The 17,083-nt window shown below is 35.1% G+C and overlaps 1 protein-coding gene across 7 annotated transcripts in view; it reads right to left on the bottom strand.

Moving 5' to 3' along the window:
• The window catches only part of LOC137811650 (sodium/hydrogen exchanger 8), a 42,285-nt gene extending 25,452 nt beyond the window's left edge, over positions 1 to 16,833 (bottom strand). For 4 of the 7 annotated variants that reach the window (XM_068613456.1, XM_068613454.1, XM_068613455.1 and 1 more), the window contains exons 1-12: positions 16,599 to 16,833; positions 15,364 to 15,414; positions 15,076 to 15,167; positions 10,301 to 10,378; positions 10,073 to 10,230; positions 9,800 to 9,901; positions 9,607 to 9,724; positions 9,373 to 9,425; positions 9,236 to 9,301; positions 3,628 to 3,672; positions 3,404 to 3,456; positions 2,832 to 3,016 (exon numbers count right to left, since the gene is read on the bottom strand). In XM_068613456.1, coding sequence (XP_068469557.1) covers positions 2,832 to 3,016; positions 3,404 to 3,456; positions 3,628 to 3,672; positions 9,236 to 9,301; positions 9,373 to 9,425; positions 9,607 to 9,724; positions 9,800 to 9,901; positions 10,073 to 10,230; positions 10,301 to 10,378; positions 15,076 to 15,167; positions 15,364 to 15,414; positions 16,599 to 16,833 — 1,236 coding nt within the window. The other 3 variants (XM_068613458.1, XM_068613459.1, XM_068613457.1) reach the window with 3 other exon arrangements.
• Between the last annotated feature and the right edge of the window lie 250 nt (positions 16,834 to 17,083).

Below are 17,083 nucleotides of genomic sequence, written 5' to 3' on the forward strand. Positions count from 1 at the left end.
TATTCCTTTTGCAGATCATTGTTATCATAAAAATATTAATTTATGCACAATAATTGCCAATAGAACAATTTAGTGAGTACAATTGAAGCACCTTTTTATGTCAATATAGTTTAAATAGTGTTCTTAAGGTTATACATTGTCTTTAGTACAATCATGCATGCCTAGTCATAGAAATTGGACTTTAAGTTTAACTCAATCTCTCACAAAATCAGTGTCATACTTGCTATAATTTGGTTATAGCTCAAGCTAAAGAAGGATCTTCAACCCACCCTCTCACACTGAGGAATAGACATCTCACAAGTGTAGGAACAATTATTTATGGGTGATTCGATAGCGGCCGATAGTAGGTGACACAATTGGTCACACCAAAGCTCGCAAAGATAGAATTTGATACCATCATAGAAAATAAATTTTAAGTCTAACTCAACCTCACAAAACGTGAGGTTTCCACTCACTCGTACACTTTAATTTGGACATATCTCTATTTGATGTGAGATACCCATCAATTATTGGATTAAACACTTACCATTAAGCCAAAATTTTATAGTTGATAATCATAACACAACTCTTTCTACTTAAAAGCCCAGCAGCCCAACAACACAATTTGATTGTGGCTTGGTGTACCTGATCTTCGCTACTGGACAATTGATGCACCCAACAATAATATCCCCCTCAGCAATTGTCTTGCTATGGATCAAACTCTGCAATTGTGACTTGACTCACCTGGTATTCATCATAGGACATCGAATCGTGACCTTAACTCTAATACTAGCTTGTTATGAATCAAGAGGGACCAATAGACAGGAGATATAGGGTCATGAGTCAATCACATAAGAGAACATGACACCACTCGTAACCTAAAACGTTAAGAAAATAGGTTTGTTGGTTGTTCTCCTTCTGTATTGTTCATCCCACTCATTTTACACAATGTGAGACTTCCAATCTACTCGTGGAATGTGAGTCTCTTTCACATTGTAAGGTCCTCTTCCAACAAAATCCAAGCATTTTATAACAAATTACCTATGTCGTCTAAACCAGATGTACTCATCGATCACCAAGATGAAACTAGCTCTAATACCATCTTATAAAGTAAACTTTAAATCTAACTCAACCTTAAACAATTGGGTTGCAACGTGGGGTTTTCACCTAGTTATATACTATAACTTGGTTATATCTCTAGTCGATATGAGATCTCCAATACCTATTTTAACAACTAACTTTTAATGGTGGTTTCCCAAGTGTTTGGGTGCTTATTAGTTAGTGAATTCCATTAAATATTCGATGAATACGATTGGAGCCCTGATTATAAATGGAAGAAAACTTTAGAGACCTAATTGATCCAATTAGAACCTAGGGAACCAAAATTTTATAATCGCAATAGTTGATCGAAGGATAATATGAACAGAAGGATAGTGAAAGTAAATGTTGGAAACTCTTCATGCTCCAATTGTTTCTAGGGAAATAAAATCTACGAAAGCTGAATAGTGTGACTTATTATTCTAGGAAGTTACATTTTATATTTAGTCTTGTTGGAGATCCCACATCGACTATAGATTAGAGCCTTTCATTGTATATAAGTGGGTGCAAACCTCAACCTCACGAGCCGGTTTTATGGGGTTGAGTTAGGCTTAAAGTCCACTTCGTAATATGGTATCAGAGCCATTTCGAGCCTATCCTAACGAGTGTTTGTGTTGGGTCTATCGTGCCACCCGCTATCGGACCACCCATAATATATAGTCCCACGCACGAGTTGGTAGTCTCGGCGTAAGGGGGTGGGTTGGAGATCCCACATCGACTAGAGATTAGAGCCTTTCATTGTATATAAGTGGGTGCAAACCTCAACCTCATGAGCCGGTTTTATGGGGTTGAGTTAGGCTTAAAGTCCACTTCGTAATAAGTCTCAATAGGAATTATTGTATATAAGGAAACTACTGGCTGCTTCCTAACTCAGGAAATTTCATTAATATATATCGATGAGTAAAAGATGGATAAAAGAGCTTGTATACTCAAGATAGATTGTAAATTATGAAAGAAAAGATCTTTGCTAGAAACATGATTCTTATAGATGTAATATGAAATCTTTTGGGATGTGATCTAGTGTTTAATCCTTGCCACCTCCATTCTTCTAACATAAATTTGAATTTGAATGCAAATTAGGTGGGTTGAGCATTATTCATGTTTCAAGTCCAAAGTACTCTTGCATGTCAGGGTGTGTTAAGAGATTTAATATAAAATCATTTATATTTCTTTTCCTAACATTATAAGATCGTGAGGTTTTTAGCTAATGAGAATCCAGTGTTATCAATTGAGATTACAAAAAATGGTGGATATATAATAATCTACAATATCATATAGTAGATGGCATCATGGGCAAATAGCAAAAGTTGGTTTTCAACATTCTGTTATTTAACCAATGATACTAAATAGGAATAATAGTAATGGTATATTGCTAATTAGCAAACCATAAAAACCTGGTCTCTTGTCCGGCATAAGAACAACTACTAATTTTTCCATTTTCTAGTAGCAAGTATTAATTTCTTCTTCTACAAGTCCTATTGCCTTGGAAAGATGAATATATCTCAATATTCCTATTCATCCACTATTATCATTCCTATTCCATAATCAGTTGCGTTTTTATGATTTTTTCCTTGTGCATTTTAGCTTTGTTAAAGAAGCTTACTTATTTCCCTCTCTTTTTAATTTCTCTTGAAATAAAAGTTCTTCATTTCATCATAAAAAATCCAAAAAGAACCTTTCTCACTTGTAATCAATGATAAGTACATATAATAAGGAGCTCTTTAAATATGCATCATTAGTGAATGAATACTTGCCTTAACTGATAATGAAAGTGCCAAGGCAACTGCCCCTCGCAATCCTGACCAGATGAGAATAATAGCTTCTTTCCAATCCAAACCATATCCAAGATATCTTAGAAAGGGAAATAATACTCCAACTACAATGCATCGAGAAACTTGAACATATGCATAGAGAAGCAAGAGGTGGGTCCATGATGTTCCTAAAACAGACCAAATAATTTGTAGTCACTCTTTTTGGCACAACAAACATGAGTGTGAGCAAGAGCTCTCTCATACACAACAAAACTAAGATGATAGCAAGAACAATGCAAGACATAGTACGTAGATATATGATTTAAAGGAACAATTTAATGAAATTACAGTATCTATCTATGGACTTGCCAAAGTTCCTCGCCAACTTTGAGTACTTAAAAACTATGAAATACAGCTTTCTCCAGCATAATAAAGATTCATCAGCACTTTCATGCAAGATTGTTATGAAACTCCCATTTATTTAACATTATTTTCATGTATTTGCATTCAATATACTTCATCATGGTACAAATTTTCCCAATAAGAGAATGAGATGACTCTTCAAGTAATACTACCATGATAGAAAACAGTGTTGTCACTAAGTATTCCTTCAGCTATAACAACTCCACTGCAAAAAAGATGATATGAAAATATTAATGGAAGTGATATACCAGTAAGAATGTCCAACATTTGTTAAACCGGAAAAACATTTTCTATCTTTCCAATCCAAAACCATTAAAAGCATGTTTCACAAGTTATATTAATAGATTATAATTTAAGATTCCAACCAAGCCCTTACCTCAAAATGAAAATTAAGGTATTAGCTATATAAGCAATCATTTCCCTGGACAAAATAAATAAAAGGATTAAAACACAATTACACTTGACTACAAAATATAAATACAGAAAATAAGAGGATTCCATATGACAATATTAGGTGTGCCTTGCTGCACCAGCAAGGCATATAGTAATTAACTGTTTTAGCTTCAAGTCAGAATTTTTTTTCTTGTGTCTTTATAGAGATAGAGTATTAAGACGGACAAAAAACGATACATAAAAGAGGACAGGAAATCTGCTTAAATTAAACACAACACTGATTTATTATGTTTGAGTAGTCTTGGCTTTTCATTTTGTTGGAAATCCCACGTCAACTAGTATTATATAAGTGGAACATAACCCTCATCTAACAAGCTAGTTTTATAGAATCGAGTTAGACTCTCAAATTGTAACATAGTATCAAAGTTTATATTAGCAATTTTTATTAAGCCTAACAAGTCACCCACTATTTGAACATTACCAAACAACTCATAAATATCAAGTATTGCAAAGTTCACGTTCAAGATTGTTAAAATAGGTTTTAAATAGGCTTTATTGAAAATTTGTTGTGTCCTCTAGATATGACCTTTCTTATTCTTTTCTCTTCTCTGAACTACTAATGTCATTATAAATATGAGAACTCAAAGAGAAGGAAATCAAGCTCTTTGATACATTTTCTCATCTTTTATTGTATATATCTCAAGTTGATATCAGAGCAAGATTCTCCTTGTTATGTTATTAATTTCTGATTTGGATCCATAGGACTATCCACTGAGTTACAATCAATCATATATGTCTCTTATAGGAAGTCTAAAGCATATTTCCTTTGAGAAATTGCAATACCTTCCTTTGATTGGGTTACTTTAATGCCCAAAAATATTTAAAACTTCCAAGATCCTTGGTTTGAAAATGATTGTTGAGACCCCTAGACATTGATTGTTGGCCACTGGAGAGAAAGTATCATTGTAGTTGAGCCCAAAGATCTGAGTATCATTATAGTTACCTGGATATTCCTCAAGAAAGATAAGTCTGAAGTTTTTCATTTGTTTGTAAATTTTTACAAAATGGTTCACAATTTGAAAGTCCAATTAAGAGATTATGTTCTGATAATGGAAGAGAATATGTGAACCAGAACCTTTCCAAGTTCCTTAAGAAAATGGAGTTGTTCATGAACTAACCTGTGTGGACACTTCTCAACAAAATGAGGTTGCTGAAAGGAAAAATCGTCTTCTTGAGGTAACTAGAACTTTACTTTTCAAACGTTTGTTCCTAGATCTTACTGGGGGGAAGCAATCCTGACTGCCACGTATTTGATTAATAGATTACCCTCTCGGGTTCTAGAGGGTGTTACTCCTATTCAGCTTATGACCACAGTCTATCTTTCTATTCCCATTTTGACTAGTCTTCAGGGTCGTGTCTTTGGTTGTCCAGCTTTTGTCCATGTTCATAGTCCGTATCGGGGTAGGTTAGATCCTCGCTCCATCAAATGTTAGTGATTTGATTTTATTTGATTTGTACAACTTTAAACACCCATTATTTCTGGCTTTCATTACCTATTATTTCTTTTCTTAATTAGGTGGTAAAACAGCCTATAAATAGAGACTGTAATCACATTTGTAATACGCATCAAAAATACATTCCATCTATTTCTTAACTCTCCCCATATTTTTGGTTGTGTATGCTTTGTTCATAATATTTCCTCATGTGTCTTCTATTACTATTCCTAAAAATGTGACAGTAGCATTTGATCATCCAAGATAACGACAAGCCATGATTTTTGAATTTCATGCTATTGAACATAACAGTTCATGGAAGTTAATTTCTTTTCCATCTAAAAAGATTATGATTGGTTGTACCATTAAAGTTGAACGTAATGGTGAAGTTGATGGCCTCAAAGTTGTCAAAAATATACTCTCTTTTTCTTTATTTTATCAAGTTGGTAATAGAGTTTATAGCTCATCTAGGAAATCGCCTGGTTCAATAGACATTTGTGGAAGGGGTTTGTTGGGAAGTCTCACATCAGCTGCCTCAAGTCTAGGATTGTGGCTTCTATATCTGTTGGGGAACTTCACTTATGCCAATTGGTTTTAAGTTGAAATGTAACAATAATTAATAAAATATTTCTTTTCTCACTCTAACTATTCAAGTACACTTATAGATATAGGACATTTGACAAGGTTCTCTTACCATTTTGAAGGCAATGGGCAAATCAAGATCACAAGGTATGTTTAAGGATTCTTAATAAGAATGACTACTTACCTTGGTTAGGGAACTTGAATTTGTTGGACGAGTACCAATAGATGTGATAGAGAGTCGTGAACCATTACCTATAGCAACTTTTTTCGAACATGTGTATGGTGTTTTTGTGGAAAGATTAGTGTTGTGAGCAGTAAGGTGATGAGACGCACCAATATCAGAGTACCAAAGAGAATCATGAAGAGTAGTTGGGGTGCCAAGGATCGATGGTTCATCATCACTAAGAGACGAAGAAAAATGAGTGGTGTTAGCAGTAATCTGAGAGGGAGTTGAGGAATCAAACCTATGCCAGCAATGAAGTGCAGTGTGCCCATATTTTCCACAAATTTGACATTGCACCCGAAACGAAAAAGTATTGGATGGCACCTTGTTGTAGTTCTTGGAGTTTGAAAAACGAGGTTTGGAAGAGAAACGTTGTTTACCAGGACCAGAGGTGTGGGTTGAAGAAAAAGGTTTGGTAGAATTGGAGTTTGAATGAGAGAACGAAGATGGAATAGAGGAAACATGTGCCTGCAGAATTTGATCCATAGAATATTTGGCTTTTTCTATACATCCTTCTTTTTCTATACCGTGTAGGGATCAAGACATGATGCTACTGATGTGATGAATGAATCATATTCATCAAACAACCCATCAAGGATAGCGTCAATGTGATCCTCTATAGAGATGGGGCAATCCACAGCAGCCAAGTTGTCCACAGTTTTCTTGATTTCAATAAGGTAGGCAGAGACAAATCGTTCTTTCTTGGGCGTGCGCAGAAGCTGTTTGTGTTTCTTGATTTGGGCTCTGGTTTGGGATGCGTAGTGAGTTTGGAGGGTATGCCAAACTTGATGCGACGAATTCAGGCCAACTATTTTGGTGAGAATACCGGAAGTCATGGAAGCCAATAACCAAGCTAGGATGGATTGGTCCTGGCGATCATAGATGTTGGAGATCCCACATCGACTAGAGATGAGAATATTTCATTGTATATAAGTGGGTGCAAACCTCACCCCATAAGCCGGTTTTATGAGGTTTAGTTAGGCATAAAGTCCTTGGGATAGAGGTTGCTTATTCTAGACGGGGCATCTTTATTTTTCAAAGAAAATACATCTTGATCTCCTCAAAGAGACTAGTAAGTTGGGTTGCAAGACCACTGAAGTGCCAATAGAGCAAAATCATAGGATTGGGAATGGTGAGGAAAATCCAAAGGTGGAGAAGACACAATATCAAAGACTTGTGGGAAAACTCATGTATCTATCACACACTAGGCCAGACATAGCTTATGCAATTAGTGTGGTTAGCCAATTCATGCATGATCCAAGAGAAAGACACTTGCAAGCAGTAAATAGAATTATTCAGTACTTAAAAGCCTCTCCAAGGAAAGGATTGCTATTCAAAAAAGGCGAAAACTTGTCCATGAAAATATAGACTGATGCTGACTATGCAGGATCAATTGTTGATAGGAGATCCACCATAGGCTATTGCATGTTCCTGGGTGGAAATCTGGTGACATGGAGGAGCAAAAAACAAAACGTAGTTGCAAGATCAAGTGCAGAAGCAGAATTTAGAGTCATGGCTCAAGGTGTTTGTGAACTATTATGGATGAAGATCATCCTCGATGATCTCAAAATAAAATATGAAGCTCCTATGGGTTTGGTGTGTGATAATAAATCCACCATCAGTATTGCACACAATCCAGTTCAACATGACCGAACAAAGCACGTAGATATAGACCGACATTTCATTAAGGAGAAGTTGGATAATGGTCTTATAGCCATCGAGTACATCCCTTCAAGACTCCAATTGGCAGACATGTTTACTAAGGAACTTCCCACAAAACAATTCAAAGATCTTACTTGCAAGTTGGGAATGATAAATATCCATTCACCAACTTGAGGGGGAGTGTTGCATAATCAAGAGAATTCTTCTATAAATAAGTGCAGATTTCATTCTCTATTTATTAGGACAGATTTGTTAGTGATTTGATTTGATTTGTACAACTTTAATCACCCATTATTTCTTGCTTTCATTACCTATTATTTCTTTCTTTAATTAGGTTGTAAATAGTCTATAAATTGATACTGTAATTACATTTGTAAATTACACCAGAAATACATTTCATCTATTTCTTATAGATGAGATATTTGGGATTAACAGAAGGAGAAGAGTCACCATCGGCAGAGATGAGACGCGGCGGGATACAGGAGCTATCCAAGAAGTAAAGAAGATCAAGGCTGCAGAGGGTTGCAGTGACTTGTTGTCTCCAGACCAAGAAATGATCAAGCTTCAAGGGTATGAGTGTATGAAAAATGTGGGAAGAAGAGCCTCGGGTTTGGAAGAAAAAATTTTAACAGTGGTTGATGATGAAGCCATAGCTTGCTTTGGATACCATAAAAGGTTGAAGAGAGAGATGCGAGAAAAGAATGTATTATTCAGTATTTCACCGTATACAAAGGACAGAAGACAGTGGATATTTATAATACCCAATACTGCATAAGATGCGGGTAAAGTTGTTTTAACTTCTATAACTAACGAGGTCAGATATCTACCTATGTTGATCTTGTTTTCCACAACATCTAACCACATTATTCTGTTAAGATATTAAGGTTGGTTCAAGGTCTTATTATTCACAGGAAGATGAGTTGAAAGATATCTATGTTAACTTCACAAACACTCTTTCCGTGAAGCAATGGACTGTTTTATAAAAAGTGACATCCATAGAAACATATATAGGACAGTAGCTGAAAGGGATTACACTATTCAAAACACGAGTATTTTGTTTACTACATTAGTAGAAATGAATACAACTTTCCCTGATAAGACATAGGAACAAACCTTTAGAATAGTAAAACTCTAGCAAAGTCAAGTAAAAGACATTTTTTTCACTCTAAAATCTGATTTGGTTGAAGGGTATCTGCACAAGTAAGCTCCTGAACACCATTATCAAAATGTAATTTTTTAATTGGTTGCCAAATTGAATTTGAATCATGGTATAAATTTACAAACAATTGGAAAACATCAAATGGATCTTTTCTAAGAAAAATCCATGTCACTCGAGTGCAATTATCTATAAAGGAACAAATTAACAAATCATTTTGCACCAGATATATTACAAACAATCAGGAGACCCCACACATCTGTATGAACAAAAGGCTTAACATACTTCATAAAATCAAAAGTTGAATGATAGTGTTTAGCAAATTGTTATACTTCACAAATAATATTTTTATTGCTTCTGTATCAAGTGTACACAGAAAATTCTGGTTCAAAAAAAGTGTATGCAGAAAATTAGAAGAAGAAAAAAACTCTCCCATAGATGAACTTAATTTCTAGTCACAAAGTAAAAGGCATACCAAAAGTGATGCAAGCTTTGTTGACTTTCACCCTTAAAAGCTGTTCTTGCAAATGCAGAATAAAACCTGTAGAACGATTTCAATAATCAGATTTCAACAAAGGGATATTACCCATTACATACTAAAGGTCACCTTACATTCCCAAAGACATCACCGTCAAAACACCTGAGACACCTGAACCCTCCTGGGCCTGTAAAAGATTTTGACCATCAATTTCTTCATGCACAAGATAGAATTAACTTAAGATAACACCAATACATCCAAGAAATTAGAGTTACAAAACCAATACTTTCTACTTCTGTAAGTATTAATAATACAAATATAATCTCTAAATTTAGGAAAAGATGAATTCAAATTTGAATGGTACTTACAGTGAAATAAGCAATGTAGCTAACAGCAAATGTTAGAGCAATCTCAATCACTGTATCATTAAAAATAAACCCTAGCCACAAAACAGATGCAATCCCAAAAGCAAGACCCATTCCTACACTGGACCGAGCAAACAGTCAAATGAGTGAAGATATCTTTTACCACTATTGCTACAAAAAAGTAGGTGAAACCTACGCTCCAAGTGAAACTTGTGCTAGAAATTTGATTATAGCAACCCAATTGAAGGTCTCTCCAAGAACCATCCGATAGAAAAGAGTATAAACCACAATAGCCGTCCTGGACAAGAACAAAGATTCAGCTTTGACAAATACCAATACAAAAAAAAAACAAAACATTCATTCAAAAATCATCTACCACTTCTTACAACATAGACTCATTTGGCAAAATACATGAATTCATTTGAAGAGTAGATGTTAGTTAAAGAAGTGCAAAGTGTACTAAAAGTACCCATCATTCATCAAGGATTCCCCTTCAATTATTGTGCTTAGTTTTTTGCTGGCACCAAGATCTTTCAACAAAGCCACAACAGCAACAGGATCAGTTGCACTCAGAAGTCCCCCAAGCAACAGTGATGTTTTCCAGCTCCAATTGTATGGAAAAGTAAGCTGTATTACGACAAACGAGCTATAATCATATAAGACAAATAATGAAATCTAAACACATCAACTCACATACCTTCATAACAACTCCAAGACAAACAGTTGAAATCGCAACACCAGGACCAGCTAGTAAGATCATTTGTGCAAGACACCTCTGCATTTAGTCCAAAGTGCATCTTGTGTTGTAACATCAGGCATTTTATGAATAATAGTCGTTGACTTATATTATTATAATAAAAACATCAAGTTTGCTCCCTATTTAGTAACCTCGAGGATTTAATTTCTTCATCGTCCATCAGGTATTACTGATAATTGTATTAAACAATTATTTAACCTCATTTTGTACATTAAAGATTTCAAAATAATTGATATTAGAATTAGTTTGTTTGTAGCTCGGTTTTTAAGTTCATCTCCTTTAGTTTATATAGCTTTTCTTAGAATATTTAGTTTTCTTACATATATAAGATACGAAATGTCATAACAGAAAGAAAGTATAAAAAGAAAATAAAAAGAGGTATAGGATTAATCCCTTGTATGTAATAAACATATAGGATTATGTATTTATAAGAAAAATACAAAACGTATGGACTAAGCCCGTTACATCTAACACTCACCCTCAAGCAAGTGCAAGTAAATCGTATGTACCAAGTTTGTTACAAATATAATCAATTTTACGTTCCCGTAAAGATTTAGTGAAAATATCTTCTAATTGATCATTCGAATTAACAAACATCAGTCTTAATGTCTCCAGATACAATCTTTTCTCGAATAAAATAGCAAACAATCTCAATATATTGAGAATTGATCTTAATAGTAAGAGCAATCTGACTGTCACGTATAAGTGTCATTTAAGTGACCTCTCCAAATTGCAATTCTTTAAGTAGCTATTTAAACCAAATAAGCTCACAAGTACCCAAGGCCATAACTCTATTCTACTTCTGGACTAGATCTTGCCACAACATTTTTGCTTCTTGCTCTCCCAAGAGATCAAGTTATCACCAATGAAGACACAATATTCGGAAATGGATCCTCTATCAGAAAGAGATATTGCCCAATCAGCATCTAAATAACAGATAACTTTAGTATGGTTATTGTGACAGTATAGCAAACATTTTTCAGGAGATCCTTTAATGTACTTCAATATATGAATGACTGCATTCCAATGATCTATACATGGGAAATTAAGAAATTGACTTATCACACTGACTGCAAAGGAAATATCAGGACGAGTAACAATAACATAGTTCAATTTTCCAACGAATCTTTTGTATTTCTCAGGATCTGAGAGAGGCTTTCCTAATTAGGTAGGAGTTTGGCATTAGGATCCATGGGTGTGTCAATAGATTTTGAATTTCATTAACCCAATTTCCTCCAAAAAATTCAATGTGTACTTTCTTTGAGAGATAACAATACCATTATTGAATTGTGCTACCTCAATTCCCAACAAATATCTGAGTTTACCAAGATCTTTGGTCTGAAAGTGGTGACACAAGATGTTGCTTTACCTGTAAGAACAATGTCATCAACACATAGTACTACATAGATACACGCAACACTCGACTGAGTAAAAAACTGAATGATTTGCCTCACTGCAAGTCATACCAAATTGTTGAACATTGTTAAATTTTCCAAACTAGGTTCTAAGAGACTGCTTGAGGCCAAATAAATACTTGCGCAACATACCAATTCGAAAGACTCCCCCTAAACATTAAAACCCTGAAGGTTGCTCCATATAATTTTCTTCCTACAAATCCCCATTAAGAAGAACATTTTTGACATCCAATTGATAAAGATGTCATCGTTGAAGAGCAGTCATAGCTATGAATAAGCAAACAAAAGTTATTTTTGCCAATGAAGAAAAAGTATCACCATAGTCCAAACCAAAAACTTTGTGTATAATCTTTAGCCACAAGGTGAGCTTTGAGAGGAGCAATAGTACCATCAACACCAACTTTGATAGCAAAAATTCACCTACAACCAACAACAAGTTTTCCAGAGGGTAAAGGAATGAGTTTCCAGGTTCCACTATTCTAAAGAACACTTTATCAAGTATGACCTAACGCCAATTAGGATAGGCTAAGGAATCATCACCTATAGAATTTTTGGAATGGACACAAAAGAAATAGACGAAAGGTAGGTATAAAATGGTTGACAAAATCTATGTAACTCAAAGCAGTATAATAAGGAGAGAGATTACGGATATAGCATATATCTTTACGAATAGAAATAAGAAGATCAAGTTCAATTATCAGAGTCGTAGGGGATGGAAGACTTGGCACTAGGAGAGAGTCAGGCGCTAGACAATAGAAAGTCTATCGACAATTGTACACCTGAAGAATTGGTGGAGATGGGGCATCTTTAGGAGCACTAAACACAATAATAAGATCACATACAATTGGGATATTAACTTGATCAAATGGAGACACAAGAGGAGACTTAAAGTAAAGGGAAGACTCACTGAAGGTGACATCTAATGAAATAAAATAACAGTTAAAAGAAGGAGAGAAACATTTATATTCTTTTTTGTAATCTAGTGAATCCTAAAAAGACACATTTGTGTGACCTTGTAGATAATTTATCAAGACCAGGACTAAAATTACGAACAAAGCATGTGGACCTAAAAACTTTAAGAAGGGATGGAAAGGCTCATAAGGAAATAAAATAGGTTGAGGAATTTTGTTATCTAAATTCGAAGATGGCATGCGATTGTTTAAGAAATTAGAACGATTTTTTATTAAAAAATAACCAAGTACATCTTGAATAATCATCAATAAAGGTAACAAGATACTGAAATCCTAAATTGGACTGAACACGACTTAGTCCCAAAATGTTAGAGTGAATTAAAGCAAAAAGGAAAGCACGTTGTGAGACATTACTAGGAAGAGAACTATAACTGTGTTTCCTTAACTGACATGACTCACAAGACAAACTTGATAACTTGGACAAACTTGGAACAGGTTGTTGCATCTTGGCAAGACTAGGATGACTCATCTAAGCATGAATTAGAGATGGAGAATCCATTACCATGCAAATATTCATAAGTGATAAAGACCATGAGACTCACATCCGGTGTCAATCATTTGTCTTGGACTTTGGTCCTATAAACAAATAAAATCTTTAGTAAGAGAAATAACACAATCAAGGAAACAAGTGAGAAGACTAATGAATAATAAGTTAAATGAGACTCGGGGACATAAAAAACATTATCAATAGATAAAAAAGGAAGAAGATGAATAGTATCAACATCATGTGATGAGACCCTAGAACCATTAGTCATGGTAATAGATGGTAAATAACACAAACTAGACCAAGAAGAGAAAAAATATTTGTTACCAGTAATGTGATATGTGGCACCTGAGTCTAGAACCCTAGGGCCAAGAGAATTGGAGTAAGTAAGGCCAGCAAAAGATGTATCTGAATCAAAAGCAGTGGAACTAGAGTTCTGACGATCCTCATACCATTTGAGAAATTCATTGCAAATAACAAGTTGTCTTGAGGTATCAAATGAAGTAGGTCACAAAGTAGACGGTTGCGCAGGAGTAGTTTGGACAACTATAGTAGATCGAGGAGGAGGACCTTGTAAGGCATAACACCTGTCAATTATGTGGCTTAGCTTGTGACAATATTTACACTTGCAAAGGCGATTGCGATCATCACACTAAGATACCAAAGCAGAAGAGTCATCAGTGGAAGCAGGTATATCAATGGTTGGTTAACCTGTGTGGAACAAGTGGAAGTAAAATTAGGCACAAATGGGATCCCAAAATCTAATCACAAACTTGTGAATAAACATTAGGAAGTCCATGTAAAGACAATAACATGAAGAACTTTTACCTTTGCTCAAGATCTTGAGAAGGAGCGGAGACAGAAAGCAAGAGCTCATTGAAGTTGTGAAGAAAAGCATGAATTTTACCCAAATATTCAGCCATTGTACCATCAAGACGTCTGCGGCAATAATACTAAGGAGATTTTGACAAACACCGTAAAGATGTTGAGTATCATTGTTGTACAATAATTTGGCATGTTTCCAAACTTCTAAACATGTCTCATAAGCATAAAATATTTGTTTTAAAGATTAGTGAATAGTAGACTTGAGAACAAAGCATAATCGTGCATCAATTTTCAACCAACAGAAAACCTCACTTTTAGTTATAGTGGCCACACTCTAGGTAAGATGATCAATATAACCCTGACTCTTTAGCCATAGTTTAATGCTTGTTGCCTAACTATCATAATTAGTTCCATCCAATTTGTCAATGGATAGATGTACATTGACATAATTAGTATAGATGGACGGATCAAGCATAGTGGCAGTAGAAGAGGCCATAGTAGAAGAGGAGAGAGAAAAAACCCTTAAAATTCCAACAAACTCTTATCAAGTTGACAAGGGAAGATACAGAATGAGGACGTCAAGGCAATCTCAACGTTGGTAATCGTCGTCAGAAAAAAGGTCAGATGCGCCACCACGCATTGCGAAAAGTGATGGCAGTGACGCGACTTGAAGAGGCGTGTGAGGGCACGTCGGAGCTCCGATATTTATAATCTTTGCAGCATGATGGTCGCCTGAACGGAGGTGTCACCGATCCAAATGGAAGCAGTGGCAGAAAAAAGAAATGACTGGTGAACAGTAGGTTCACCATAAAGTCAAAGATTTTACCTAGCTCTTGATACCGTATGAAAATAAACTAAAAAGAGGTATAGGATTAAATCTCTTTTGTGTAATGAACACATAGTGTTCTGTATTTATAGATAAGAAACATACAAAAAGTATGGGCTAAGCCCGTTACTTCTAACAAAAACCATCACTTATAAATCACTAAATTGTACTCAGAAGAATCCAAGAAAAGAAACCTTAATTTGGTGAACTTCCATTAAGAATGAGCTCTCAAAAAGGAGAGCAGGAAGAAAAACAGCTAACAAAAGGTCTGGATCAATCTCTGACCCTGCATATAAAAAATATCAATCACTTCAATTATATTTAAACAAGAAGCAGTGAGAATGAAAGCTTCTTAAATTGAAAATTTTCTAAAATCCCAGTATATTCACATGCTCCAAGGCTGTAGATTGAAAAGCCTTTTCCTTTTTATTGGTAAGAACATAAGTTTCAAAGTAACTAGAACAAAAACAGAACAAACTTACAAAGACGAATTCCATCTCCAATCTTTCCCAGCCGATGATGAGTACCATATTCTGTTTAGAAATGCACCATCAATCAGCCAAGTCATTAACATTAAATAAAAAAGTATTTTATACGAGAATGCCAAAAAGGAGTAAATTTAAATGAAAAGAACAGTTAAGAACCCTGTTCAAAGGGAAAAAGTTAAACTGTGAAGAAGGCTTATCTTTCAGCTGTCACATAGATTGGCAGAAAATAGTTTTCCTTCTCTAGAAAACCTAGAAAAGGACCATTGTCTTAGGACTAATTTCCATACCCAGGATTTAAATTCAGAAATGCAACATTTTCCAATAACAGGAAAGTTTTCTGAGACCCAGGTAACCTCTGATGAGGCAAAGAACGAAGCAAAATTATAAAAAAGAAATGATAATCAATATAGAATAAGTTTAATAATTTCTACAAAATATAAACCTAAAGAAAAAAATTTGACAACATTTTCTAGTCTCCTTGAGAATGTCATCATCCCTGGTGAGTTAGGTGACGTTTCTAAGGTATGTACCTTAGATTAGATGGTTATGTATGAATATAACTAGTTAAAAGAATAGGAATCAGTAATTTGCAAAAGAATTCTATGAAAATATTTTGTCTGATCTATATTGAATTCCCATGATTATTATTTTGAAATTTCATTTCCAACAATATCATGATATTTTGAAATATGTTTAAATGTGTACAGTCCTTCGTTGGAGCTTCAAACAAGAAGCTCAAAAGGATCAAATTAGAATAAAACAAATGATGTATATAGAATCAACAAAGAGTAAAAGTTCAACTATAAACTGTTTATTTCCTATTCACTTCCCTTTGCTTTCAAATACTGTCTTTTTCTTCCCCAAACATGGTGAATAATACCATCTCGGCCCGATGTTGGTACAAGAATATGATTGGCATCTAAAGAGTAAAAAAAACATGTTTCAATATCATACCCAACTCGTTTAAATTTTATCTAGTATTTGACTAAAACAGGAAAAGGAGGAGGCCAAAGGGTGTGTCTCAATTTTTCTCCAGTCAGTTATCGTCCTTATATAGAAAGTCAACACCCCCAGATGAAGCCTTTGACACTAAAAAATCTGTCTTTTTCCTTCCTCATCACACCAAACCCAGGCAAAGAAGTCTAAGATTAGGGTGGTTCATTCTAGAAAGCAAACTATAACAACAACATCAACAACAAAAAGGAGAATAAAAAAGAGAAGGGTAGGACCTATAGATCCAAGTGCAATGCCAATTATGAGCAAGGCAACGGTGTAAGGAACTCTAGTCCCACGCAAGAGGTGCCTACAAGCAATCCCCAGAGCCAAACTGAGACCAAAGAAGATCACTGCATCTGCTGGACTGGAGTGTTCCCCTGAAGAGGAAGGAGCAGAAGCAGCAGAGACAACAGAAAGGGAAAAGGAAAGGGAAAGTGAAAGGGGTTGCTGCTCTTGTTCTTGCTCCATTTGCAGCAGTGGTGATGTTGAGAGATGAAAACTGGGAAGCAGCTATTATCAGGTTCGGGAAAAAATTTGGATCAATCACAAACTGAGACACGTGCAAAAGAGAGAGAGAGAGAGAAGGTTGCATATTTGTTTTATTTTGTCTGTGTAATCTAGCTGCTGACTGAAGAGTGATGATGTTCTACACGACAAAACAATGTGGCGGTGATTATACTTCGTTGACTAATGACTACAACTGTACAACAATCCTTCT

Source organism: Phaseolus vulgaris, chromosome 2, assembly GCF_000499845.2.
Source record: "Phaseolus vulgaris cultivar G19833 chromosome 2, P. vulgaris v2.0, whole genome shotgun sequence".
Taxonomy (NCBI): Eukaryota; Viridiplantae; Streptophyta; class Magnoliopsida; order Fabales; family Fabaceae; genus Phaseolus; species Phaseolus vulgaris.